The following is a 25,205-nucleotide window of genomic DNA, read 5'->3' as shown; positions in this document are numbered from 1 at the left end:
CCAGCCCCTCACCAGCTCCTCACCACTCAGTCTCTGTGGTAAAATCTAAGGAGACCACGACGTCAGACACGTTACTCATGCTTTAATTAGCCGAGGCTTCAGCGGTGTAATCTATTGATCGACTGGCTGACGTGGGACTCTCAACTGACTTCTCTGTGCCGAGCCTGTCTCTCAGACACCAGATTCACCTGGGCCACTTGGAGAACACAAACATGAAATATTCAACTCATCAATATTTATGTTTCAGAACAGGTTGGAGCTGAAACTTTTTTTTTTGCCTCCCTGCTTTGTGCTTTTGACCCAGAGAGGAATAATGAAAAGCTTCCAGCTCCATTATAATGGGCTGTCAGAGAACCACTGGGTTGAACTCTATTGGCTCAAATACTCATAGACAGAAAATGTACTGTCAGTGTAAGAATTATTTTTCCTTATAGGAAAACAATCCTGAAATAGCCATCTGTACCATCAAGCTGCATTATTGTATATTTTCAGTGCAGCTTGAATCTAATCATCTGAGATGGAGCCAGAAACACACAGGAATAGAAAACTGTATGGTTTCACTGTATATTAAATATTGATTAGTGCAGTTTGGCCTTGACAGTGACACATTACATGGCAGTATTTGGCACCATGCAGACCAGATGAATTATGAAAGCTCTTAAGGGAATATCCGTGATGATGCCACTAATTAGGAGGCAAAGCAGTCCAGCCACTTGAAGTCCCAGGCCTGTGTGCTGTGGACATTACCTGGTTGTGTGTGTCCTGATGACAGCAGGAGGAGGGGGTCTGTTTGTCTGGTCGTCCACATGGATGTGTGTATGTACGTGTGTAAGTGCACGTATGCAGATACTGCAGCCTGATAGCAGCTCCTCCTGTTTGTTCAGACGCTGTGTTGTGTAAGTAGCAGGGCTTCTCCACAGAGGTTAACGTGGTTACACAAGCTCTGAGAGCTGTTTCAGATAATCCAATGAGTGAGAGAAGATGAATGGCACTGGATGACTGCTGGCTGGGGTTTTAAAACAGCAGAGCCCGTTGCCTGTTGCTGCTAATTCAATCACATAACAAAAATACATCACAATCTTCATGGTGACGGCGGTGGCAGACTGAAATCTGATTGAAAATATGAGTGGGAGGCGTCGTGCTGTGTTTTCGATAGTGAGAGAATGTTTCCATGGATTTTCTGTTTGACTCACTGAACAGGAGTTCACAGTCACTTCAGGCTGAGCGCTGGTGACAACTGGAGGTTGTTGTGAGGAACAAAACCAGGGGAACCACAGGTCTTTAAATGTCAGTAATGTCAGATCTAATGTCTTAAGTATAAATTACTTGCATTCATAATTCATTGTAACTTTAAAGGGATAGTTCAACATTTTGGCCAATTCGCCCATTGCCATAATCCCTATAGTCATAGCAGTAGGTTCGTTACCTTTAATTGAGTTAGCTGAGCAGCTCGTATCTCTGCCCCGCTGATCTAAAAACAGCTTGCACCGTCAATTAAGGTAACAAACCTACTGCTATAACTACAGGGATTATGACAATAGGCGAATTTGCCAAAATGTGGAATTATCCCTATATACATGTTCAGAAATGTATACAGTTGAAGCATATGATGTGATTCATTTTATTTGTTGTAACATTAGTGTTATTAATCGGATGTTATTTATAGAATTTTGTTGGAACAACAAACTGTGGTAGGATTTATGTAGTTTCCATTAGTTGAAACAATAAGGTCAGTTTTTATTTTCAGAGGGTGAATTACATCATTAAGTGGTCCCATCAAACATGACCCTCATGCATTTTTTTTAATGTGGTAGTTGGTTGCAGTCAGGGAGAGAGAGAAGGGGGAGACAGGCGGCAAAGGGCCTCAGGTTGGATTTGAACCCTGTGCAGAGGAGGCTTTTACATTGAAACCCACTGACTCTGAAGACAACGACTCATGTCCAGGGATTTGTATTGTATAATGTGTTAGGCCTGACATCTTGTCTTCAGTGTCACTGACTCCTTATGGCAAACACATAAACTTCACTTTATACTGACAACAACTAACATCCAGTTTTGTTTTGACATTCCAGTATCAGTACATCACAGCGTTACTCACTGTGACGGTACCGTGGAGCTGGTTCACTGATAAACGTCACAGCTGAGTGAAACTCTTGTCACGGCCGAGACGTCTTTTGACAGCCAGAATTTCTTTAGATTTATTATTTTAATTTGTTCCTTCATGATTGATCTGCATTCATTTCATTCTTAAGCTCAGAGTCTCCTGGTGACAACACATACTGTATATCACAGTTTGTTCTAATCCAGGGGCCTCTCCAGCAATAAACATTTCAACATCCTTCACTCGAACCTCCTCTGCCTTTGTGTTTTCTTGTCACTTGACTGTTTTACTGCAGTAATACCACACAGGTGATTCAGGCCTGCCCTCAGACATTTTCTGCATTCCCCATACAAACTTTCCCACCTGGATAACCTACACCTTCACTTTGCTTTATCTCTCCTTCTTTTCTCAGGACCCAAAGATCTTGTCATCCTTCGAGGCCAGTGGAAAGACGGAGGCAGACTTGGAGGGCTGTATCATCTGCATCTGCAGCGGCACAGACCTGGTCAACCTGAACTTCATGTTCATGGTGGCAGAGAGTCCAGACACAGCCCGGGTAAATACATGTAGTCACTCTGTTTCCACAGCCAGGTGCCTCGACTCTGCACTTTGGATGTGAATCTACACAATGATGAGGTGTGGTACAAATGTTGAGATTGCAGCTCTGTCAATATAGCACTTCATTACACACTATCATCTAAAATAGGTTTGTCTGCCTCACACACGCATCGATCTAAACGTACCCATTCTCACTTTGGTTCATACACCCTGCAGCAATAACCGAACCTCATCGGCTCCCCCTAACTAAGACAGCCCTTCATACGAATGTGCTGAAACCTCGGCAACACTCCTCAAAGCCCCGAGATGCTGTTGATTGAAGCACTTGCATGTTTGTCCTATAGTCTGAAAACAAAGCCATGGTGCTTCTGCCCAGCAGCTGGAAGACCCGTCAATTCATTCAACATTTCCACAGTGTGTACAGAAGCTAAAAGAACAGCTCCACACAGCAAATATTGAATTCAGAAACAAAGCAAACAGACAGGTGGATGGTTCATATGGCTGCACCGACCTCGCTTCATTCTGATAAACAGACACTTTTAGAATGACTCATTTTCCCAGTCCCATCTCATCTCCGTCTCTGAGCCTTTTTGTCTTGCTCTAAGTCTCCTCTCTCCCTTTCTCTCTCTATCTCTTTCACTCTCGCTTCTCTCTTCTCTTTTCCTTCCCACTCATCTAGGAAAAAGCTCTGAGAGAAATCTGACGGGCTTTCTCTCCTGTTTTTCTCTTTCACTCACTCCCCCCCCCTCCTTCTTCTCTTTCATTTAATCAGCAGATATTACTATTGCTGACCCCTACAGGCAATTTATAATATTCTCTATACATGGCTTACATTACACAACTGTATGTGTGGATTTAATGTCAACAGGATGAACCAAAACATGACACATGACAAAAACACTTAGTTGAAAACAGTGTTGGTTATTCTGCTGTGCTATTAAGGCTGGATGGCTGTTATCAGAGGCTGCTTGAAGGCAAAGGAAACTTGGAGGGAAAAAAAACAACAGTAAAAGTCGACTACTGTATCTTCTGTTTAGTGACAAATCCACTGTGGCCCACAGACTTGGCACTGAGTGAAAGACACTGAGCCAAAGGCAGAAAAAGCTGGAGGGTTGTGTGCCACATAGATAACACAATCAACCCGGAGTACATGACATCCAAAAGTTTTAAATGAAACAAAGGCTGACTTAATGCGAACTTGCAAAGCAGTCGTTAACCACATTACCTGTCCAGGAGGATTGTAAAGAAAATAAGAACAAGCACAACAAGTGACATAACACAAGTGGAGACACTGTTGGCCTTAATGAAAACATTTAGTGGTCATGTATTAAAAGAAAACTGTGCTCAGACTGACAAACACGGGTGGTTTGAGACCTGAGAGTACATGTTTGTGCCAGCACACATCTGTTATTCAGCAGCAGTGTTGGTGTTTATGCTCCACCGTCACTCTGTTTTTGCAGTGATGGGTGTTAGAAATGACAAATGTTAGCTCACAGCCACTCAGCCGCTGGGCTGCCAATGATATTCATGCAACAGCCATCAGCACACACACACACACACACACACTAAGGTGCACGCCTGCGTGGTCTGCTATTTCTGTTCCCTTCCCTCTCTCTCTTTCTCACGCACGCACACACACCGTGCCAGCAGCATGCAGGTAGCCATAAGTAGCAGACCTCAGGACATGTCAGAGTTATTTACATCAGCACACACACACACAGCTTCATGGATACCACATGCCCAAACAGACTACCCCTGCTGCACCGTTATCTTGTTTAATGTTTTGATAATGATGCCAGTAATAATTTGCTGTGTAAGTGGAGGAGAGACGCAGCACAAAGAGGGAGAGGCTACAGAAAGCCAGGAGGGACAAAACAGCTCAGATGATCCTCAGTGTTGTTTCTGTCCATCATGTTCATGTGAAGTTACAAGAGCTTCCTGGTTATTTGTTTATTGTCAGTGCCTGTAGCCAGAAAGAGCCCACTGTCTTTATTATTATGTGTGTGTGTGCGGGTTTCCGTGTGTGTGTGTGTGTGTGTGTGCGGGTTTCCGTGTGTGTTCCTGATTCCTGTCAAAACACTCACCCATGCGTGTGAATTAAGAGGCAGTTCATTTGCTTGTGTTTAGTTCCCCAAAGACACACACTTCTAAACATAATACACACAGCGCACCCCCTTGCTTCTGTGTGTATTTTGGCCTCTGTTGGTCACTGTGTTTTTAGAAGATAAGTGTGTGTTTGTGTGTTAATAAGTGTGTGTGTGTGTGTGTGTGTGTCCTGAATACTTGTGCTCATTTGATTGCAGAAGTGGATCGAGGGTTTGAGGTCAGTGATTCACAACTTTAAGGCCAACAACGTCTGTCCAATGACCTGCCTCAAGAAACAGTGAGTACAGACTTTTACCTCAAAATCTGTTTTCTAAATGTGTTAAAACTGTTTTGAGTTCAGTTTAAGTCAGTTTCCTTCTCTCATTCAGCTGGATGAGAATGTGCTTCCTGACCAACGTGAATGGGAAGATTCCTGTGAGAGGGTGAGAGTGAATTGATGGGACAGACTGTCAACCACTTTACCATTTCTCTGCCAGAATCCACTTTATTCTAGTATGAATCACTCATCTTTACTCTTCAGCTGTTCTGTCTTTCTCTCCTCCTCTTTTACAGCATTACGCGGACATTTGCCTCGGGGAAGACAGAGAAGGGGATTTTTCAGGCTCTGAAGGATCTGGGCCTTCCGAGTGGAAAGGTCAGACGACACTGACTGCACGGTGTAGTGGTTAGATGGATCTCTGCTGTTTGTGACCGTCTAAGCCAAGTCTAAATGGTTCTCATATTAACACATGGCAGACTTGTTTATCATCCCCAGAACGATGAGATCGAACCGTCGGACTTCACCTATGACATTTTCTACGCGCTCACACAGAAGATCTGCCCTCGCACAGACTTAGAGGAACTCTTCAAGAAAATGTGAGTCTCCTTTCTAACCTGCCTGCACTTAATTCTCCTACTTCTCTTGTAATGTTCACTAATTTTGTTATCTCTTAAAATAGAAACACATAATAAACAACTTACAGTCGTGCCTTCTCACTGCACTGTGCCCATGTTACCTGGCGTCTCTAAATAGAACAATGACATCCACTATTTAAAATATCCCCCAAGCGTGAGCTACTGCATCTTGTTGGAAATAATCAGGACAAATGTTTCTGCGCCTGCTGCACTAACTACGTCTGGACAGCCTAACCTGCTTCCACAGTTCATTAATTATGTTCAACCTAATGACAACATTTTCAAAAAAGAGTGACGATTAACATGTTGTGACTAAAAGTGTAACGTTAAAGAATGATCCTCTTAAAGACTGCTTTCTAATTTGAACTGACAGTGTGAATGACTGTGAGGGTGTCTATTTTAAGAAGCCTAACATTTTGTTTTTCTTTTTTTTTTTCTAATTAATTCCTTTGCAGCAATGGGAGCAAAACTGATTATTTAACTGTAGACCAGTTAGTCAGCTTTCTGAATGAAGTAAGCTCTTTATCATTCATTAACTTCTCTGTGTATTTGGTTTCCCCGTGCCCCCTCTGCCCCCGCCTCTGCAACTCCCCCTGCCTTACCCCCCTCCCCTCCTGCCCCGGGTGGAAGTTGCCCTCCAGCTCAGACTGGACACCAGCCTCTCCCCCCTCTGAAGAGACGAGCAAAATAATTCACTTCCAGTCGGTTTGTTAGGGCAACTTCAACCACCTGCCCCGCTCCGCATGCCCACCCTCATCCTCCTCTCCCTGCCGCCGCTTCCTTCCCTGTGTCTGATTGGTGTTGCCGTGGCAACGGGAGGGTAGAGATTTCCATCCTGTTGCTTCCTGCTTGGCTCGTCTTGCTTCCTGCTGTCCGTGCCTGGCTATGCTCTTTGTGGCTGAATACCTGGCTGCTCCCTCCACTGTGCAGTCGTGTCTGTGTGTGTGTGTGTGTGTCCTGCTTCATGCCCAGTCCCATGCATCACACCCTGGAGCCATCCCATAGAGCCACAGCTTTGGAAAGATTCATTCCCACCTGGCTTACTGAATGGGCAGTGGCGTTATAACGATGTGTCGATGCTGTTGTTTTGCTAATGTAGAGCTGCCTTGAACTCCCTCACTTACTTTGAAGCAACCACTGAACCTGTTACTGTGGCTAGTGTTTTTGAACATCCAACAAATGAATGTTGTTTGTTAGATCTTGTTAAAACTGAAGTCCAGTATATTGAGGTAATTTGTCTCACATTGCATTAAATTAAAATCTCTACTTTGGGCAAATTGTGTTTTTGTCTTAGATCCACTCTGTTGGGAATTAACCGTTTGTGTGGATGATTGTGTTTGTATGTGTTGTTCTACAGAACCAGCGTGACCCCAGGTTAAACGAGATTCTGTTCCCATTCTACGACCCTAAGAGAGCCATGCAGATCATTGACAAATATGAGAGAGATGAGGAGCTGAAGAAGAAAGGTAAAAGTGATGCATGGAGGGAAACAGGCGGCAGAAAGATCCGTTAGTCTGTGCTGCCACCTGGCTGTGCAACTCTGAAGCTGCACAATGTTACAGCATTGGCACAGTCCTCTGCTCCAATAGGTGGTTACAATTACTTTCAGGCTGTGCCCTATTGTTCCTATTATCTTGACAAATTGACAGAGCTGGTAGTGCTACAGTAACTCCATGTTCCTCAGGCACTCAGTGATGGGATGTGATAATCCAGTGGCCTGAAACGTCTGTATATTATCTCAATACTGCCTTGTCATCACTTCAAAAAGTCTAGTCAAATAAGAATAGTCGGAAAATTGCAGAAATAAAAACGTGTCCCCTCTTACATAGGTCAGATGTCCAGCGATGGGTTCTGCCGATACCTGATGTCAGACGAAAATGCTCCGGTTTTCTTGGACCGGCTGGAGCTGTACCAGGAAATGGACCAGCCACTGGCCCACTACTTCATCGCCTCTTCACACAACACTTACCTGACAGGCCGACAGTTTGGAGGGAAGTCCTCAGTAGAGATGTACCGCCAGGTTCTACTGTCCGGATGCAGGTACACACTTGTGTCGTGGTCTGTGAAGATGGTTGGACATGCATGTGAATGTGTGTTCACATGTAAAGCTCATTATTCAGTGTGTGGATTAAGTTCATAATACATGTACATACATGTATTCCATCCTGTCAGATGTGTGGAGCTGGACTGCTGGGACGGGAAAGGAGAGGACCAGGAGCCCATCATCACTCATGGCAAGGCCATGTGTACAGACATCCTGTTTAAGGTGAGAACACACACACACACACACAGAGGCAAGGAGCCTTCTTTGTAAGGTGCCTGCCTGCCCCTTAGTGTTGAGAGCATGGTACTGCATCTATCTTGACTCCTGACTCTTATTTTGTTCTTCTCTCCATGTTCTGCTCCTCCTCCTCTTCACCAGGATGTCATCCAGGCCATCAAGGAGACAGCATTTGTCACTTCAGATTACCCTGTTATTTTGTCCTTCGAAAATCATTGCAGGTAAATGTTCGATCAGCAATAATCAAAGGTGTTAATGCATAATGACTTAGCCTTTGTGATTACTTACTGTAATGTTTTGTAGATGTACAGGATATGGAAACAATGAATTGTGTGTGTGTGTGTCTCACCAGTAAACCACAGCAGTACAAGATGGCCAAATATTGTGAGGAGATTTTCGGTGACTTCCTCCTCAAACTGCCTCTGGAGAACTATCCGGTGAATCTTCCGCTCTTGTTCCACAATGTTTTCATTACAGCAGGATGATGGTGATCCATATATGAATGTGTGATTGTTTTTGTTTTGTTTTTTGTTAGATTGAATCTGCACGGCCCTTACCCTCTCCAAATGACCTCAAACGTAAAATCCTCATCAAAAACAAACGCTTGAAACCTGAAGTGGAACAGAGTAAGTACACAGACCATCCTAATGATTTGTTGGATATTTGTCCATGAAGATTTTATTCCCGTTTCAAACCTTGTGATGTAACATCTTCATGTGTAATACAGAGCAGCTGGAGGCCTTTAAGAAGCACATGGAGGCAGGAGAGACCAACACGTCTGCCATTATCATGGGAGAGGAGAATGAAGACGACACAGAGAACGGTCAGATCAGTGACTGCCTGTTTGTGTAGAATTGTATGAAAGGGTCAATTGTTAGACACACTGGCATCACAAGCCACAAGGGAAGCCTGTTTTTCACACAGTGGCATGAGTAGTATGGTAGCGAGAAAAGTGGTTTAGGCCAACATGTATATAACATGACACCACATCATGGTTCAAAAAATGTAAACATCCATTATAATAACTTTGTATTTTTGACTGTAGATTTGATTTGTAAAACAAGATGCGTTCCAGTTTTAAATTCAATTTGTTTGTGTGTATATAGGAGAAAAAGAGGTTGAGGACAAGGATTTAAATTTAAATTTAAATTTAAATTCGGAGACGCCCAGTCTGTCAGAGGCAACGAGTGAGAAAGAGGCCAACAGTGTTTCCCAGAGCAACACTGTCAGTGTGAGCAAAGAAGAAGAACGCAGCAACAGTATCAAGAAGGTAGGTTGGCACAAGAAAGACTAAATTAGAAAACTGCAGAAGACCCTTCCCAATAGTAAACCCCATATATCATCTATCCATCCATCTCTGTCACACTGTCATTGAGGATGTCTCTGATTAATGCAGCCTCTTCAAACACCTGTTGGTAACACAGGAACAAACTCTGCTGCTGAAACGTCCAAAATATGGAAGACTCTTGTACTCTGAGGGAGACATAACCAAACTTACTCCCTGTGTTTTGTACATCAATTTAATTAAAATAAAAGCAAAATATCGCATCAGTTTTGATGTGTAAATCCCTTTGGTTATACAGGTACACAACCACTTTGGCTATGGAAAAAAAACACATATCATGACAATGTTAAATAGATTAAATAGACAAACTAGATTGGACAATAAGCACAAGTAAGATGTGTTGTTATGAATAAATAATACATCAACAGATGATTTGTTTTATTTTGTTGGGTCTCCAGGTGCCTGAGGATGAAGTGACAGAGATTTCAGAGGCAACAGATGCCACAGATATCTCTGAAGCATCTGACCAAGATAATAACAAGAAGGCAAGTACACATTTTCTCCCACTCATTTATTAACTCACTCACACAATCTAAACAACAAACGTCACATGTGGGTTGAGACATCAGGATTTGTGTGCTTGTGTGCTGTGCAGGCTGGCGATGTGGCCGAGCCAGAGGACTCTGAAGAGGCCCTGATAGCTCAGTACACATACGTAGGAGCCACCACCAACATCCACCCATATCTGTCAGCCATGGTCAACTACGCACAGCCTGTCAAGTTCCAGGGCTTTGACGTGGCAGAGGGTGAGCTGGGACTAACACAGTCCTGAGAATGAAAGAAAGTTATTCAAACTGTGTATATTAATTTAGCATGTTTGTACATTTCTGCTCGGGTTACTTCAGTGTCAGAATATTAATGCAAAACAAATCCAGTTCAAGACTCTACTCTTCATGATGCTCTCTCTCTCTCTCTCTCTCTCTCTCTCTCTTTCAGACAGGAACATCCATCATAACATGTCATCTTTTAACGAGTCTGTTGGCCTGGGCTATCTGAAGACTAATGCCATCGAGTTTGTCAAGTATCCTTTGAACTGGTGTGAAATCATTGCACAACATGTGTCTGATCGAACCTCTACAAAAGCTAAAATAATATACTTTGAGGTGGTTGAACAATAGTATGTGTTAAATCACCCCTGTGTATCAGCAAATATTTCAATCATGAAAAACCCAACTTGACTTAGTAAATTGAAGTAATCCTGCTGCTTTGTGGATCTTGTGTTTACATCACCACTACTAAGATTTCTACTGTTCTTTACTGAGCACATTCACATTTCCACACCTGAACACTCCTTTCCGATGAAATCAGAGTTTGAACTTAATAAGGTCACCTAAATGAGAGCTGAGTGGCAGGTCAGAGCTGATGTTTTTCAGCCATATTTATTTCCACTCTGCTGCTGGAAAAGAACTGGCGGTCTCTGGAGGCTGCTGTGCCTTTGGACTTGGCCTGACACTCATACACTTGCCTCTCGCTATCTCTCCAATGGGACTGCTTGACCCAAGCTGTTCACACTAAAAATAGTCCTGCAGTCTGTCAGAGACACACATGTGCTGTAACACACATGGTCTCCCTCTCTTTTTTTAAATTTTCCTGAGCGTCAGCGCAGCTACAACAAGCGTCAGATGAGCCGTATCTACCCCAAAGGGGGTCGGGTGGACTCCAGTAATTACATGCCTCAGATCTTCTGGAACGCAGGCTGCCAGATGGTCTCACTCAACTTCCAGACCCCAGGTACCGCAACATGCAACATGGGACCTCTGACACACACACACACACACACACACACACACACACACACACACACACACACACACACTGAAGTAGTCTGCACACAGTAGTTCAAACACACATGCTGATAGGGAGGCAGGCGCTAAGTCAATCTTTTCATCTGAGAAGTGCACATGCAGTGACCGCACATATTCACACATGATAAGCCTCTTGTAGTATGCATGTGTGATTTGGATGAATATGGACTCACTAATCAAAGACCCTCACTACCCACTCACTTTACAAATGTACACAATATGAAAACAGTAAGAACATTTTGAATTTATGAAGGATCCATTTCACCTCCCTCAAATGACCACACACAAAAAGCTTCCCTTCTGCTGTCTGTATTCACAATCTGGGTGAAAAAAATTCAAATTGTTGAAAAATTACATATGAAATACTCAACAGCATCATTACAATCTAGATTCAATGTCCCAGTTACCATAAATAATCCACAGATTGTTCCTTGGTCTTTTACTTGAGTTGTTAATCTGAGTGCATAGATTCAGTCCTAAAACAGATGAGGGCTGCACCACTTTACCAGTATTTCTCCCCCAGTGCTGTGTCCACCACATACTGTCCTACACCAGGCATGTTCACCATATGCAAAACATATCCTGAGCCACACTGGGCCAGTCACTGTCTTACATAAGCAGGTACACTCAGCCAGTGTGGAGACACAACACAATGGGTTCTTAGTGTCTGCAAGTGGTTTGCATCATGTCATTTTGCAGCATCAGGTTATGTATGCATGAGCAGTACACATACACACTCATCTACTACACTTATCCACCTCATCTGTTTTTCACTCAGAGACATGCACACGCACATTTTCATAAACTGTCACTGCCACATACACACCTATGCAGTGATGCCTGTTGTAAAACAGCTGCTGACCCATGGCCAGGGGCGAGGGGGCGAGGACCATATGACTTGCTGGGAGCATAGCATGTGCCACGTTTGGGGGTGGGGGTGTGTGTTACACAACAGGTGGTGCTTCAGTGATGGAGAGACTAATGAAGAAAAACACAAGTAAAAAGAAATGAGTCTCTTAATTTAGACAGAAAGATAAACAGAAACAGATGCAAATTACATTTATAGTTAGCTGTTTTGTTGAAGATGGGATGTCTGTGTGATGTGAGGACCTGATGTCTCCATGTCTTCTTGTCTCTCAGACCTGGCCATGCAGTTGAACCAGGGAAAGTTTGAGTACAACGGATCCTGCGGGTGAGAAAAGCTGCTCATTCCTGTCCTGAGCTCATCCCCATCCATCCCATCCCTCCCCTCTCCGCCCCTCTCTGAAACTCATCAATTAAAGCTTGTCACATCTCATTAGTGGTTGCCAGCGGCGACCGTAGCTACTGTCTACCCTGAGAGCCAGTGAGTGCTTTGGAGAAGCGGACTCCTCTTCTCTTGCCTCAGAGGCTCTGCAGTCATCTATCTCTTCCTCTCTCCATCGTCGTCTTTGTCCCTTGACTCTAATACTGTCCCTGAGGGCAGCGTTACTGTAGGACAGATTTCCAGCATTAGCAGTATTACTGCTAATGCTGGAAATCTTATATGTAGGGAGATCAGGGCTCTTTCAGACACCCATCATGACTAATGTCTCTCTGATGGACCCCTGCTTAGCACACAGACTCCCACACAGTGTTTCCTTATTCCCAACAGATCATTAGAGAGCACCAGAAACTAAAACTGTCTCTAGAGCATCAGTGTTGATCTTTGAGGCAGATTGATTCAGTTGTGTGTGAATTTCCCTTCATTTATCACCTGTGTGTGTGTGTGTGTGTGTGTGTGTGTGTGTGTGTGTGTGTGTTAGGTACCTGCTGAAGCCTGACTTCATGCGACGGTCAGACAGGATGTTTGACCCATTCTCAGAGACGCCAGTGGATGGTGTCATTGCTGCAACCTGCAGTGTACAGGTCTGACCTGAGTTAATAATTATCTTTAGTCATTTCCTCTTCCTTTTACTTTACTATTTACATCAACAAAGTATTTATTATTCTAGTTCAAAGGTGCATGTGAAGCCTGACTATTACTCATTCCTGCTGCATCAAGAATTAGTCTAATGTCAGTGATTAATTAAGCAACTTTAATTCCTGCAAAACCCTTTAAAAATGAATTAACATTCATACTTTTCTTTAGGTGTTCTCTGGACAGTTCCTGTCAGATAAGAAAATTGGTACATACGTTGAAGTGGACATGTATGGACTGCCAACGGACACAATCCGGAAGGAGTTTCGCACACGGATGGTGATGAACAATGGACTAAACCCCGCCTATAACGAGGAGCCTTTCGTCTTCAGAAAGGTGAGAAGGGCAGGATTGAAGATAATGGATATATTGAGTTAAGACAAATGTGCTGCACATGCTCAAATACTGCCTGTGTTGTGACATGTGAAGAGTGGGAGGGAAAGGAAAGGAATGCAGGGCAGCCAATAATTTGGGATGAAAAAACATCTTGATGATGGAAAAGAGAGGGTAGAAAAAGGCACAACATGGCAACACTAACCAGGAGTAAGGAGGAAGTAATGCAGAGGTCAAATGTCAAATAGACTATTAGGGGACTATTATTATTTTAACTACTTAAGGAAAACAGGAAATGATTTGAGAAACTCTTGGAAACAGAAGACTGAGCATTTGCAAAAGTGTCACAAGCCAAAAGAGCGTGTGAGAGCAGAAAGAAAAAGGAATCTGTGTGAATCAGTGTTTTAGCTCACATTGGAAGAAAGGTGAGACAAAGGACAGCATGAAGAAATGCACAACAGAAACAATTAGAGGTGGAGGAAGAAAAAGAAAGGGAGAGAGATGGGAGGTGTAGAGAGCAAAAGACAAGCTGTGTGTGTGTGCGCATGCTATAGTGCTGCTCTCAGCAGAATGAGGAGTCTCTCAGCCATGACTGTGACTCCAGCTTCCTAACACACACCATCAATCACAGCCTGCCGCAGTGCTGCTCTGCTCACACACACACACACACACACACACACACACACACACACACACACACTTGCACAGTCCTATCAAAGAGGAGCATCACAGGCAGAGATGCAGCCGTTCACTACACACAAACCAATACCCTGAAATGCTGCTACACCTTTTGCATGCATTCATATATGCAGGATGACTCAGAGCTAAGAATACACACCAGCAGCACTCACACACACACAGTACATAGGTGAGGCCAAGTTTGTGTAAGCATACACACTAGCAGCGCTTCCATCCATTCATCTCATGAGTATTCTTCAGCTCTATCTCTTCCCCTCCGTCCAGGTATTAATCATCCTCCTCTTGCCGCTCACTTATCTCCACACACAAGGCCAGTTAAGACCCCCACCCCTCTCTTTTTTCCAGGGTTGTGCATACTTAAGTTCAACCACAGACACAAGACACACACACACACACACACACACACACACATACAGATATCCCTCTCTCCCTGGATATGTACTATCTGTGGGAAATGGCCTCCCCAGTCCCAGATATGCTGTGTTGCTCCACTATCATGTCTTGTCCCTGTATCTGTGCTGTGTCCGTCCCCCGACACTGTTCCCTGCAGATTCGGCCTTGACCTTCGCCTTTAATGGTTTCACTTTAGCTTAAAAGACACTGTTTCACTGCAACGGCAGTATTTGTCACTTACCTATTTTCACAGCAGAATGAGTTCCATAGGGAGGCGCTCATAGCTCCCACTTTTATTTTAAGTCACACATTTTGCCCACACCCTTCGTAGTTCGTACCTCACCCCTTCTTTCCTTTTTTTCAAACTTCTGGTTCCTTCTCCTCCCCCTTCCCCTCCCCCCCACCCTACTTCATCCTTCATCCACCCATCGTAGGTGATCTTACCGGATCTGGCAGTACTGCGCATCGCAGTCTACGACGACAACAACAAGCTGATTGGCCAGCGCATCCTGCCTCTGGATGGCCTGCAGGCTGGCTACCGTCACATCTCGCTGAGGAATGAGGGCAACAAGCCCCTGTCGTTGCCCACCATCTTCTGCCAAATCATCCTCAAGACCTACGTGCCAGACGGATTCGGAGGTGAGGGAAACAGGGACACACACACAAAAACATCTATCAGTTACAAAACTTTGTGTGATGCTTGATGTTAGTTGTGTAAATGTTTCACACACTTGTTTTACTGCTCCTTTCTACTCTCACCTCAGCCTGTAGGGAGGTGAGAGGAAAGCGATGCAGCTCTCTCTTCCTACTCACTCGTTTGAACATTCAGAGTAATGGTGATGCAAATGATGATGGCAGAGAATCTGCAGTGAGACAGTTTAAAAAAAGACTGCAGCATACAAATGAGCAGGACAATTGGAGTTGTCATTAAATAAAGCCAAGGGGCTTGCACTGAGGAGCCATTACTGTAACCATTAGCTTGCTTGTGTAAGGTATGCTGCCAGAATGGCTTCCTTACCAGACATGTAGCATTGTACTGTTGAAAAGAAAATGCCTTCCTGAAGCGGTGGTGTTAAAACAAGTATGATCCTGGCTAGTCTTGATTGGTGTCCCTTCTCAGAATAACGTGGCTGTTTTTGTCCATCATGCAAGTGAAGGATACATTTTGTGCTAGTGTACAGTTTTGTGAAAGAAATGTTGCTTTTACCACTTGAGAGATGTCTGAATGTTTACGTTTGGTTATTTGCCCAGGGTACACTTCAAGTTCATCTTCTATTTTACCTTTGCCATAACTAACTCATTGTTTTGTGTGTTGCAGCAATTGTGGATGCTCTGTCAGACCCAAAGAAGTTCTTGACCATAGCAGAGAAACGAGCTGACCAGATGAAGGCTCTGGGGATTGACACGGTATATGACAGCAAAGATGCACGCACATACACCTGAAGCTTCACACTGAGTCAGATTATTTTCTGAATGACACAGTAAAACTGTAGGCTGCAGGAATCCAGCAATTATGTTTTTTACTCTGTAACCTGCTCTCATACAATTTAAAAACATCATCAGTTTACACATAAATCCTCCTCCCTGTTGTAGAACGACATAGCAGACGTTCCCAGTGGAAGCTCAAAGAACGACAAGAAGGGAAAGGGTAAAGGAGATACTGTGAAGGCCAGTGTGACACCACAGGCCAGCTCAGACATGGCCCAGACCTCCAACGCCGCACAGAATAATACAGCAGAAACCAAGAAGGGTAACTACTGACCTAAATCATATTAAACACACATTTGTACAGTATTTACACAGAGTTAAATGTCTTTCTCCTCTGTTGTTACAGACACTGGACTTGTGCCTAATGTCAGCATTGATGAATTAAAACAAATGAAGGTTGGTGTCACAATTACTGACTCGTAACCGATAATACAGCTCATGCAGTTATTTTAGAACAACCAAATATGTGATAACAGAGTGATATATGGTTCAAAAAGATAATGCAAGAAATAATCAGGTAGGCTCTAGCTACCATAAATGCCCTCTTGTATTAATATAAACTTATAATAATCTCATAGAAGAAACTAGGGAAAAGCATTGTTGTATTGTTCTGATAGAATGAATCTCAATTGTTGTGGAAGTGGTGATTTTTCCATTTCAGGTTTACTGAAAGGTATTAAAAAAAACAATGATGTCATTTTGTTTTATTCCTTTACATACTGTATGCAGAAAATGAGCATCTCTTATTTATATTGGTATGTTGTGACCTTGTGACACATTTCACCTTCAACAAAAAAAACTGCAGGTCCTGTGGTGGATTGGATACTATATAATTTGATTATTTATTCAGCCCTAGACTAAAGTAGTGCAATGTATAGATGTCACTAGGAAATGCCTACACCCTGTCATCATGTCCCCCAGTCTGATGTGTTCAGAGGCTTTTATCTTCATGATCTGTATAAGATGACTAAATATACTTTTCTCCGACTGCAGACGTATCTGAAACTGATTAAAAAGCAACAGAAGGAGCTCAGCGCTTTAAAGAAGAAACACTTAAAGGTGGGTGATTGATTTAATGCAGACCTGTCTGTTGATAATACCAAGAGGCTCCCGCTCACAGTCTGCAGTCATTGATGCTCGGAGGGACAGAAACAGAGCCGGGGGGGCAGCTCTGCCTTTCATCTTCCACTGACCATAGCACTGTATTCACTTGTATTCACACACACACAAAGAGAAGCACACCATCTGTCTGCAGATAGATGCAGCCACATAATTAATGTTTTATAAGACATTAGACTTGCTAAAGTTGCTTTTCCTTTCCGGCCCTGGCTTGTTTATAGTGGCTGATTTATAATCTAGGATAGTACTAGTATTATGTAAAAGTAAAAAAAAAAAAAAAAAAAAAACCCAGAACATCAACCTGAATCATAGGTTGACCAAGACAGATTAAAGCCTCAAAGTCAAAAATATTTCAGAGAGGAAAATCTGAATAATCAGCAGCATATTGTAGCTGTGTGTTTTTTATGATTTCAAACTCAGTTTATTCTCATGTCAAACTGCACCTCCAAAGTGTAAATAAATACTTCAATGATGCAAGTCCTGATCTTTTATCAATAGGATCAAAATATAATGCAGAAGACCCACTGCTCCCAGGTGGAGAAGATGGTGTCTCTGCATGATAAGGAGAAGATAACCCTGGATAAACTACTAGAGAAAGCCATCAAGAAACGTGGGTAAGTGGAGTGAAAGCAAAAGCAAGCAGAGGTTTCGACTATATGCAACAACATCATTAAAGGGATAGTTCACCCTAGAATGATATTTCGCTCATTATCTACTCACCCTCATGTGGACTAAGGGCTGGAAGAAGTTTGAGAGTCCTCCGTCCCTTCTCTGAGTTACAGGGGGTCTCAGCGTAGCAGTGCATGTCCATATAACGGTTGTAAAGGGACACCAGAGCTCTTCGTAAAAAAACACACACAAAAAAACATCCAAATACCTCCATGCTGCTCGTATGTAATGTCCGTCTTGTGCTGAAGCCCCAAATTGCGTAATTGTCCCGAAAAAAATTAAATAAGTCTATATTTTAAGCTTGTTTGTAGCGGAAGCTTCTCAAAGCTCCTCTTCCTGGTCCGTCCAAATCTTGCGTGATTCGCAGTAACCGCACTGACGCCGGTGCAAATCACGCACTGCTACACCAAGACCCCCTGTAACTCAGAGAAGGGACGGAGGACTCTGAAACTTCTTCCAGCCCTTAGTCCACATGAGGGTGAGTAGATAATGAGCGAAATATCATTCTAGGGTGAACTATCCCTTTAAATTTAAATTACAATTTACTGAGATTTTGTTTTTTGTTTGTTTGAGAAATATACATTAGATGTCACTGGATACCATTCAAACAGTGTGAACTGCATTTAAAGTAACCAACTTTGATAACATGGAAAGACCTTTGAACTACATTTCATTAATAATTCTGGAAATGATGATACAAAGACACAACTTTTACACTGGAACAGGAAGGGTGTTTAGTTTGAACAATAAGACTTCAAATTGACTTTACCCAAGGCATCCTTCCTTTGATTACAATAGTGTTAACACTAAATTTAACTTTCAAGGTGTTTGATCATTTCATATTTGTATTTGTGGTCCTTACAGGGAAAACAACTGCCAGGAGCTTAAAAAGGAGACAGAAGATAAGATCCAAACACTAGACACTGATCACAAAGCCAAGGTAAGACTGCTCTAGCTTTAAATCCCAAAATCATCACCAGGTGTTTGGTGAAGAAGATGGCATGTGCATTAGCTGTAGATAACATATGTCACGTGTGTGTGTGTTTGTAGGTAAAGGACATCACAGCACAACACACTAAAGAGTGGTCAGAACTGAGCAGCAGTCACAGCAGCGAGGAGCAGGAGATGAAGGACAGCCACGTGGCACAGCAGTGTGAACACCTCAAGAAACTCCTGGCCACCGTCCAAGAGCAGCAGACCGTGCAGCTCAAACTCATCCACGAACGGTGAGAGGCTCACACACTGATGCATGCACAACACATTCACTGTGGGTGATCAGACCCAGAGGGGATCAACCCTGTTATTTCACTGCTAAACTGAAGCCTGTTGCCTAGCTGATCAAGGAAATCTTCATTATCCCCCAGGGCCAATTAGAAATCCTTGATCCCTGCAGCTAAACATACTGTATACTGTTTTTGTAAATGCTGATTATAATCCAGTTTACTCACAATTTTTAGGCAAAGCAAAGAGATGCGTGCGAACCAGGCCAAGATGTCCATGGAAAACAGTAAAGCAATCAGCCAGGACAAGTCCATCAAAAATAAAGCAGAGAGAGAGAGGTGGGTCCATCTGCTGAATTGTGATGTGATGATTATTGCATGGCACTTGTAACACCATGGTGATGTCTTTCTGTCCTTTAGGAGAGTGCGAGAGTTAAACAGCAGCAACACCAAGAAGTTCCTGGATGAAAGGAAGAGGGTGGGTTGTTCACAATTTGCTTTCCATGTATTTAGGCCTTATCCACATAGAAACAGAGCTTTCCCTAAACAGTCTTTTTTGTTCTTTCAAAGTTTTCCATAAACACAAGAAATATCTGCATACACACCAAACCACTGAAAACGACTCGAAACACTGTTGTATATGCCAGGCCTGTATGTGGCGCTGTAACGCAGCCACACAAATACATCAGAAACAGAGAAGATGTGGAAAGCTTGAAAACAAGCTTGTAAACAAACTCCGAACATAAGTCGACTAAACACGAAAATGTTGACTGGGAGTCATGCTGGTCCAAATAATATGCTGACATAATGGACATGTTTCAGGCGCAGTATCAACGGGACCTGACAGTAGTCCGCCATTGTTGTTGTTCTTCTTCTTCCATGACGTCTATGGGCTGAGGTTACAGGTTTCACAAAAGTTGCATTTTGGGGTCAACACAAAAACACTAGGGTGGCATTTTGAGATGTATTCACTTTTAGTCATGTTTTCAAAAAATACCACTCTAGGACTCCCAAAACACCATTTCCATGTGGACAAAAACAGAAAAAAAAACCTTTTGCAGATACCTCATTTGTTCAATTTTGCAGTGTCAATACAATCTGGATTTGTCTATTAACCATATTGCCTTAAAACTCACTGTTAAAAGTTACTATTTGTTCGGGATTTGTGGGTTTGTAACTTGCGTCCCTGTGGTATCTGCAGCTGGCTATGAAGCATCAGAAGGAGATGGAGCAGCTACAGAAAAACCAGAAGGATCAGTTGGAGAAACTGGAGAAGTTCAACGAGCAGGTACAACAGCACTGTAACCTCACGGTCTAATTACTGTAGATTTGACATTTAGTGTAATATACTGTAGATTTCAGAGGAAACTGGCTGATAACTGCCATCCTACTTGCCATTCACTGACAGCTCTTTATTCTTCATCTGAACAGCTGACATGTCTAACCACAGCATTTATCAGACCAATTTCCTCACTATAGTGTGTGGAGTGAGTCTGTTTATGGACCTTCCTGCTCCACTGGCTCTTCAAGTATAAATGTAACTTGTGGCTGGGGACTACTGCAGCTCTCTGGCTGATTTCTTCCCTAGATAATGGCTGCAGTTTGTATCATTTGTGATGTAAACTGTAATTAGTTTTACAGGAAGTGTTCCACAAAGCTAACACCAGAGCAGTCTTAAGGGAGTCCAGAGACAAACCAACTACACCTTCCTTCTTATAGAAGCATTGCTTTGTACAGATTTCAGTCTTCAGATGAATAAACGACCTCCCTCTCCCCTACACTGTCAAAATCACAAATACTAGAAATCAAAGAACTGTTTGGCCATGCATACCAACGTGTTTCCATCTTTCCTTTTATTTTGCCACCTGTCACACTTTGTTACATGTACATTTTTTACCTGTATACACAGTCATTTGTTTTTAATATGGTTTGCTTCTCCTGGCACAGCTTTTGAAATCACACCATGCAAACAAACAGGTTCAAGGTAGGCATCTCCATCTCACTCATCTACCTCTGATACCACCTCTTTGTCTGTGTATCACTTGAAAATTATGTTTCCATCCATCTCTTAATCCTCGACCTCTCAGTCATGTTACGTCTTTTTATTTTTGTCACCACACTTTACTGCTGAGCCTGTAAAAACCTGCCTTTTAAATGCCGACTGTAATGAGCAGTCCTGAACTGAATCACTACTGAGAAAGCAGAGAAATGGTACACAACACACTGTCTTTGAATAGATTTCAAGATTTCTAAAAAAGTGATTCATTTCCTCTGTATTCTGAAAACCCATTCCCACATCTTTAGTCTGCAGTGCTCAGGGTGTCAGCACTGCCAACTAGCAGCTTGAGTCATTTATCACCATGACTCACCAGCTATTACTACGCAAAAACAGCCAGCTCACAAGCTGCTCTGCTGTGCTCTCACTCGGGCTCATAATCATTTGCTTTCATAGTATGTGACAGTGTCTCAGCACAGACATTCTGTGACAACCATTACACATCACTCTCACACAGCAAAAGTATGCAGTTATTGGCACCCTGCAAGGATTAATGCTGAGGGGGAAACAAATATGTCTCTAACCGATGAACCCGTGAGCAATACAACAACATTTTGAATTTACAGCATCAGGTCAAACTTGCAGATGATGAAATTGGTAACAAGACAAAAACTGGATCCTCTGCACATGTTAGAGGTGTGAGGTCTTCTCTCCATGTCTGTGTGTTTTGTCAATGCTTCTTTGTCCCTTCAAAGGCCAAGGACATGCAGCAGATGGTGAAGCTGGAGGAGGAGATGGACCGCAGACCGGCCACGGTGGTGTGAGCGACTGAGACTGAGACACACACCCACGCTCATACATGCACACACACAAGAACACACACACACACACACACACACACACACACACACACACACACACACACACACACACACACACACACACACACACACACACAACACACACCACACACACACACACCACACACACACACACACACACACACACACACACAGGTGCAGAAACACTCCACCATGGATAGCCCTATACACCCAGGAGACAAAAACCCTCCCAACCACAGTCTCTGTACTTCTGTCATGCTCAAACACACACACACACACACACACACACTAGCCCTCTTCACCTCTGTTTTCTTCTGTCCATTCACCTGCTCTCACTCTCGCCTCTGCACCTTTACCCCACCCACTAACTTTTTACCACTGAGCCATTGGTGCTTATCACTGACGAGGGGGTTTAACCACTTATCAAGTAAGGAAATGTTACTTGGGAGATGAAGCGACAGAGTCAGACGCATCCCCTCCTCCATTTTATGTAGATCTAAATTTTCTATCACTCTCACTGTTCTCTGTGATCCACGGGCAACACAGCTGCAGCTATTGGTGGGGACACACATACACAGACACATTCACTCATGGGCCGGATGAAGTGGACGTCCGTTCCCTTTTTGACTTGTTTTTAATTTTTATTTTTGAAATCGGTACCCGATTAACGGCTCCAGAGACAGCGTGGAAGAGGGGAGAAGGATATGTATAAGATTTGTCATTTCAGCACAAATGAATAAACTTTGTGAAATACACTGTACGCTACACACCAGTCCTGTCCTGAGCACTTTGTATGTAATAGGCCATCATAACAATGTGGAAAATGTAGCAGTGCACTACTAGAACTACTAGTTTTCTGTATTTCAGTAAGAATGTATTTTTAAAAAATCACTGTATGAAGGAGAAGCAAACCCCCAGTGTCACCTAATCCTACAATGGAACTTGTTTGACCTCACAGAGATGTATTATTGACTTGTTTGTTGTTCAAAAATGTTACAGCTGACTATAAAAAGGCTTATTATATAGGTGAGTGAGTCAGAAGACTATAAAGGGAACACGGGGGATACTACTGCTCACTTGACTATCATGGCCAATTATTCAAATGTAGTTTTAATCATTAGGCTATACCCAAGAGATGGTGTAATATTTGTGCCTCATTCCCCCTAAATAATGATATGATAGTCATTTATATTTTTTAAAATTTACAAGTTTACAACTGCAAAACTCTTTAATACAACATTCTATACTCATTTGGGGCTTTAAATCATGTATACTATGCAAGAAAAAAAGCTGAACAAACACATGATTCCCTCAAAATGTAAGGTGTACAAACTTCCAGTACGTTGCCAAAAGAAGTACAGGTCAAAGTATTACAGTGATACTAACCAATGTGGTTGCTTTGTATGCCTTTTCATGATGACATGACATTATTGCTACAAGCTGAGGCAAAGTCATTAGTATGTACACTGCCCAATTAAAAAGATAATGACATGCTGTAATGAAGTGGATATCCACTAGTACGTTCAGACCTAAGTAGGATTAAGATAGTTCTTTGCACTCGGAGAATCAAGTCAAAGTTAGAAATGAATCCATACTTGGCAGCACGTTAATTCTGCTGTAATACATTCTTTTAATTGACCAGCCCATCACCGTCAGACAAGAACTTTGGCCGACAGTAGTCAACGCCATCTCGTCTTGTCACGTTCCCTCTCATTAAGGCATTCTTGAAGTCAAGTGCTCCCTTAATAGCTTCTTGACTGCACCTTAACAATTTCAGCTAGTAATCCTCATTGTTTCCCTCCTCGCCTTTGGTCAGGAAACATCAGACACAATAATTATAACAGATCTCAAACACAGCCAGTGACATGGCTGCCGCACACAATCCACACTAGGGATTTCAGAAAAGGCCTGTATCCCTCTGTGTCCAAAAATGGTTCCCCTTAGATGTAGCAGTCTGACAGAAGGTTTGAGGAAGCATTACTGTTGTCAGCCCAGGTGATACTGCTGGAAAAAAAAAAAAACTACTGCAGAGGGAGAAATATGATGTAGAAGTACTATTATGAAGTAATCCTGTGGGTACTGTAGTATTGTGCACATATGATCATGCGTTGACACTGCATGGCGCAACACTAACAAAGATCAGCCAAAATGACAAATAGTCATGATATGATATGAAAACACAAAAATATGAGGATGAAGCACCTCTAGGTATTTTGGCCTTTATACGATTTCTTTTTCCTGTTGTTTTAATCTGCTGTAATTCACTTAGAGGGTAGATGGGATGTTCTTGTATATACTGGAATGTATGTAGTTAAATCTACTTTTTGACCAATTGTGTTCTGTCATTCAAGGGCTCGGGGATAGAGTGGGTCTGCTGGAAACTGGGGGAAGACATTTATCAACCACTGGGTTTTCTTGTTTGTTTTTGTTTCTGTTTTCCAGTCTGCCCTCACAGCACCACACAACACAGTATAAAACTCTCACCACATATCTAGTGCAGAGATAAACAAGTAAAAAGTGCTTTTAAATTTTATTCCATCGCTTTCAAATGTGCCACTCAGTGTCTGTTAGGACGTTTAAATTATTTTATGAATGATAAAATGCCAAATTAAGGGGTTATTTATATGAAGATATATATAAATAAATGAATATATATATATTATATATATTAGATATGTGTAGTTTAAGATAATTATGTTTGTTAGAGGCTTTTTTGCACTAGTTGAATGTTTATGTTGTGTGATTACATGTAACCTTTGGCTCTCTAGTTTGTCAAAAAAAAGCAGATTATTTTTGCAGAGCAACTTCACCGATTTGAGTTCCTCGGTTTCTACTGTATCTCCTCTGTTTTCTATTTTAACTGTAGCTTGTCAAACCATTCTGTGCGCGTTTTTGTATTTATATTGTATTGTTGAACTTATAGCAATGAAAATACTGTTGTTATCCAGCTCCTTTAATACTGTTTTATAGTATGTGTACCAATAAATCCAGGTGTAAAATGGGACATAACCCTGTGGCTCACTTGTGTTTTCTTGTAGGCTAATTTGGGGCATTTTGTCATTTTTGTCTCTTTCGCATCAAAATCTTCACATTTGACTTGTTCACTCATTTTCTTGGGAATAAAAAAAATCATGAATAGAAAAAGAATGTAAAAGCTATTCTGGTGTGGAGGTTTGTGGTTGAGCAGCACAAATTATTATTCTGAAAAAACGTCTTCGTTCTACTTGTCATTTAAAACTATATACAGTAATGTTGTTTCATATGGTTTCCACAAGATGTGACCATATTATCTTATTACACTTTACTAAAGAATAACAATCATATGGGACTTTAGGGGCTCTGGTTGTTTGTCTCCTCAATCTGAGATCTGATCAGCATTTTAGAAATATACCAAGAGGAGTCACGCTGTGTGGGGCC

The 25,205-nt window shown here is 42.4% G+C and overlaps 1 protein-coding gene across 1 annotated transcript in view; it reads left to right on the top strand.

Moving 5' to 3' along the window:
* Window positions 1-21,880, top strand: part of plcb4b (phospholipase C, beta 4b) — a 68,364-nt gene extending 46,484 nt beyond the window's left edge. Inside the window, exons 7-40 of the mRNA XM_085770235.1 lie at window positions 2,514-2,657; window positions 4,963-5,042; window positions 5,134-5,187; window positions 5,318-5,399; window positions 5,520-5,620; window positions 6,115-6,172; window positions 7,017-7,125; window positions 7,489-7,699; window positions 7,832-7,925; window positions 8,082-8,161; window positions 8,293-8,377; window positions 8,476-8,566; window positions 8,668-8,763; window positions 9,047-9,210; window positions 9,684-9,770; window positions 9,881-10,031; window positions 10,222-10,306; window positions 10,892-11,016; window positions 12,231-12,282; window positions 12,875-12,977; window positions 13,201-13,365; window positions 14,889-15,093; window positions 15,773-15,861; window positions 16,048-16,204; window positions 16,289-16,338; window positions 16,936-17,001; window positions 17,560-17,675; window positions 18,595-18,670; window positions 18,781-18,956; window positions 19,188-19,289; window positions 19,371-19,428; window positions 20,152-20,238; window positions 20,898-20,934; window positions 21,702-21,880. Coding sequence (XP_085626361.1) covers window positions 2,514-2,657; window positions 4,963-5,042; window positions 5,134-5,187; window positions 5,318-5,399; window positions 5,520-5,620; window positions 6,115-6,172; window positions 7,017-7,125; window positions 7,489-7,699; window positions 7,832-7,925; window positions 8,082-8,161; window positions 8,293-8,377; window positions 8,476-8,566; window positions 8,668-8,763; window positions 9,047-9,210; window positions 9,684-9,770; window positions 9,881-10,031; window positions 10,222-10,306; window positions 10,892-11,016; window positions 12,231-12,282; window positions 12,875-12,977; window positions 13,201-13,365; window positions 14,889-15,093; window positions 15,773-15,861; window positions 16,048-16,204; window positions 16,289-16,338; window positions 16,936-17,001; window positions 17,560-17,675; window positions 18,595-18,670; window positions 18,781-18,956; window positions 19,188-19,289; window positions 19,371-19,428; window positions 20,152-20,238; window positions 20,898-20,934; window positions 21,702-21,778 — 3,513 coding nt within the window. The 3' untranslated portion in view covers window positions 21,779-21,880. The remainder of the gene's footprint in view (window positions 1-2,513; window positions 2,658-4,962; window positions 5,043-5,133; window positions 5,188-5,317; window positions 5,400-5,519; window positions 5,621-6,114; window positions 6,173-7,016; window positions 7,126-7,488; window positions 7,700-7,831; window positions 7,926-8,081; window positions 8,162-8,292; window positions 8,378-8,475; window positions 8,567-8,667; window positions 8,764-9,046; window positions 9,211-9,683; window positions 9,771-9,880; window positions 10,032-10,221; window positions 10,307-10,891; window positions 11,017-12,230; window positions 12,283-12,874; window positions 12,978-13,200; window positions 13,366-14,888; window positions 15,094-15,772; window positions 15,862-16,047; window positions 16,205-16,288; window positions 16,339-16,935; window positions 17,002-17,559; window positions 17,676-18,594; window positions 18,671-18,780; window positions 18,957-19,187; window positions 19,290-19,370; window positions 19,429-20,151; window positions 20,239-20,897; window positions 20,935-21,701) is intronic.
* The last annotated feature ends 3,325 nt before the right edge of the window (window positions 21,881-25,205 follow it).

The sequence above is a fragment of the Trachurus japonicus genome, chromosome 24 (genome assembly GCF_045865225.1).
Source record: "Trachurus japonicus isolate A0001 chromosome 24, Traja_1.0".
Classification (NCBI taxonomy): Eukaryota; Metazoa; Chordata; class Actinopteri; order Carangiformes; family Carangidae; genus Trachurus; species Trachurus japonicus.
The sequence above is the reverse complement of the archived record's forward strand: the minus strand, read 5'-3'. Positions and strand labels throughout refer to the sequence as shown.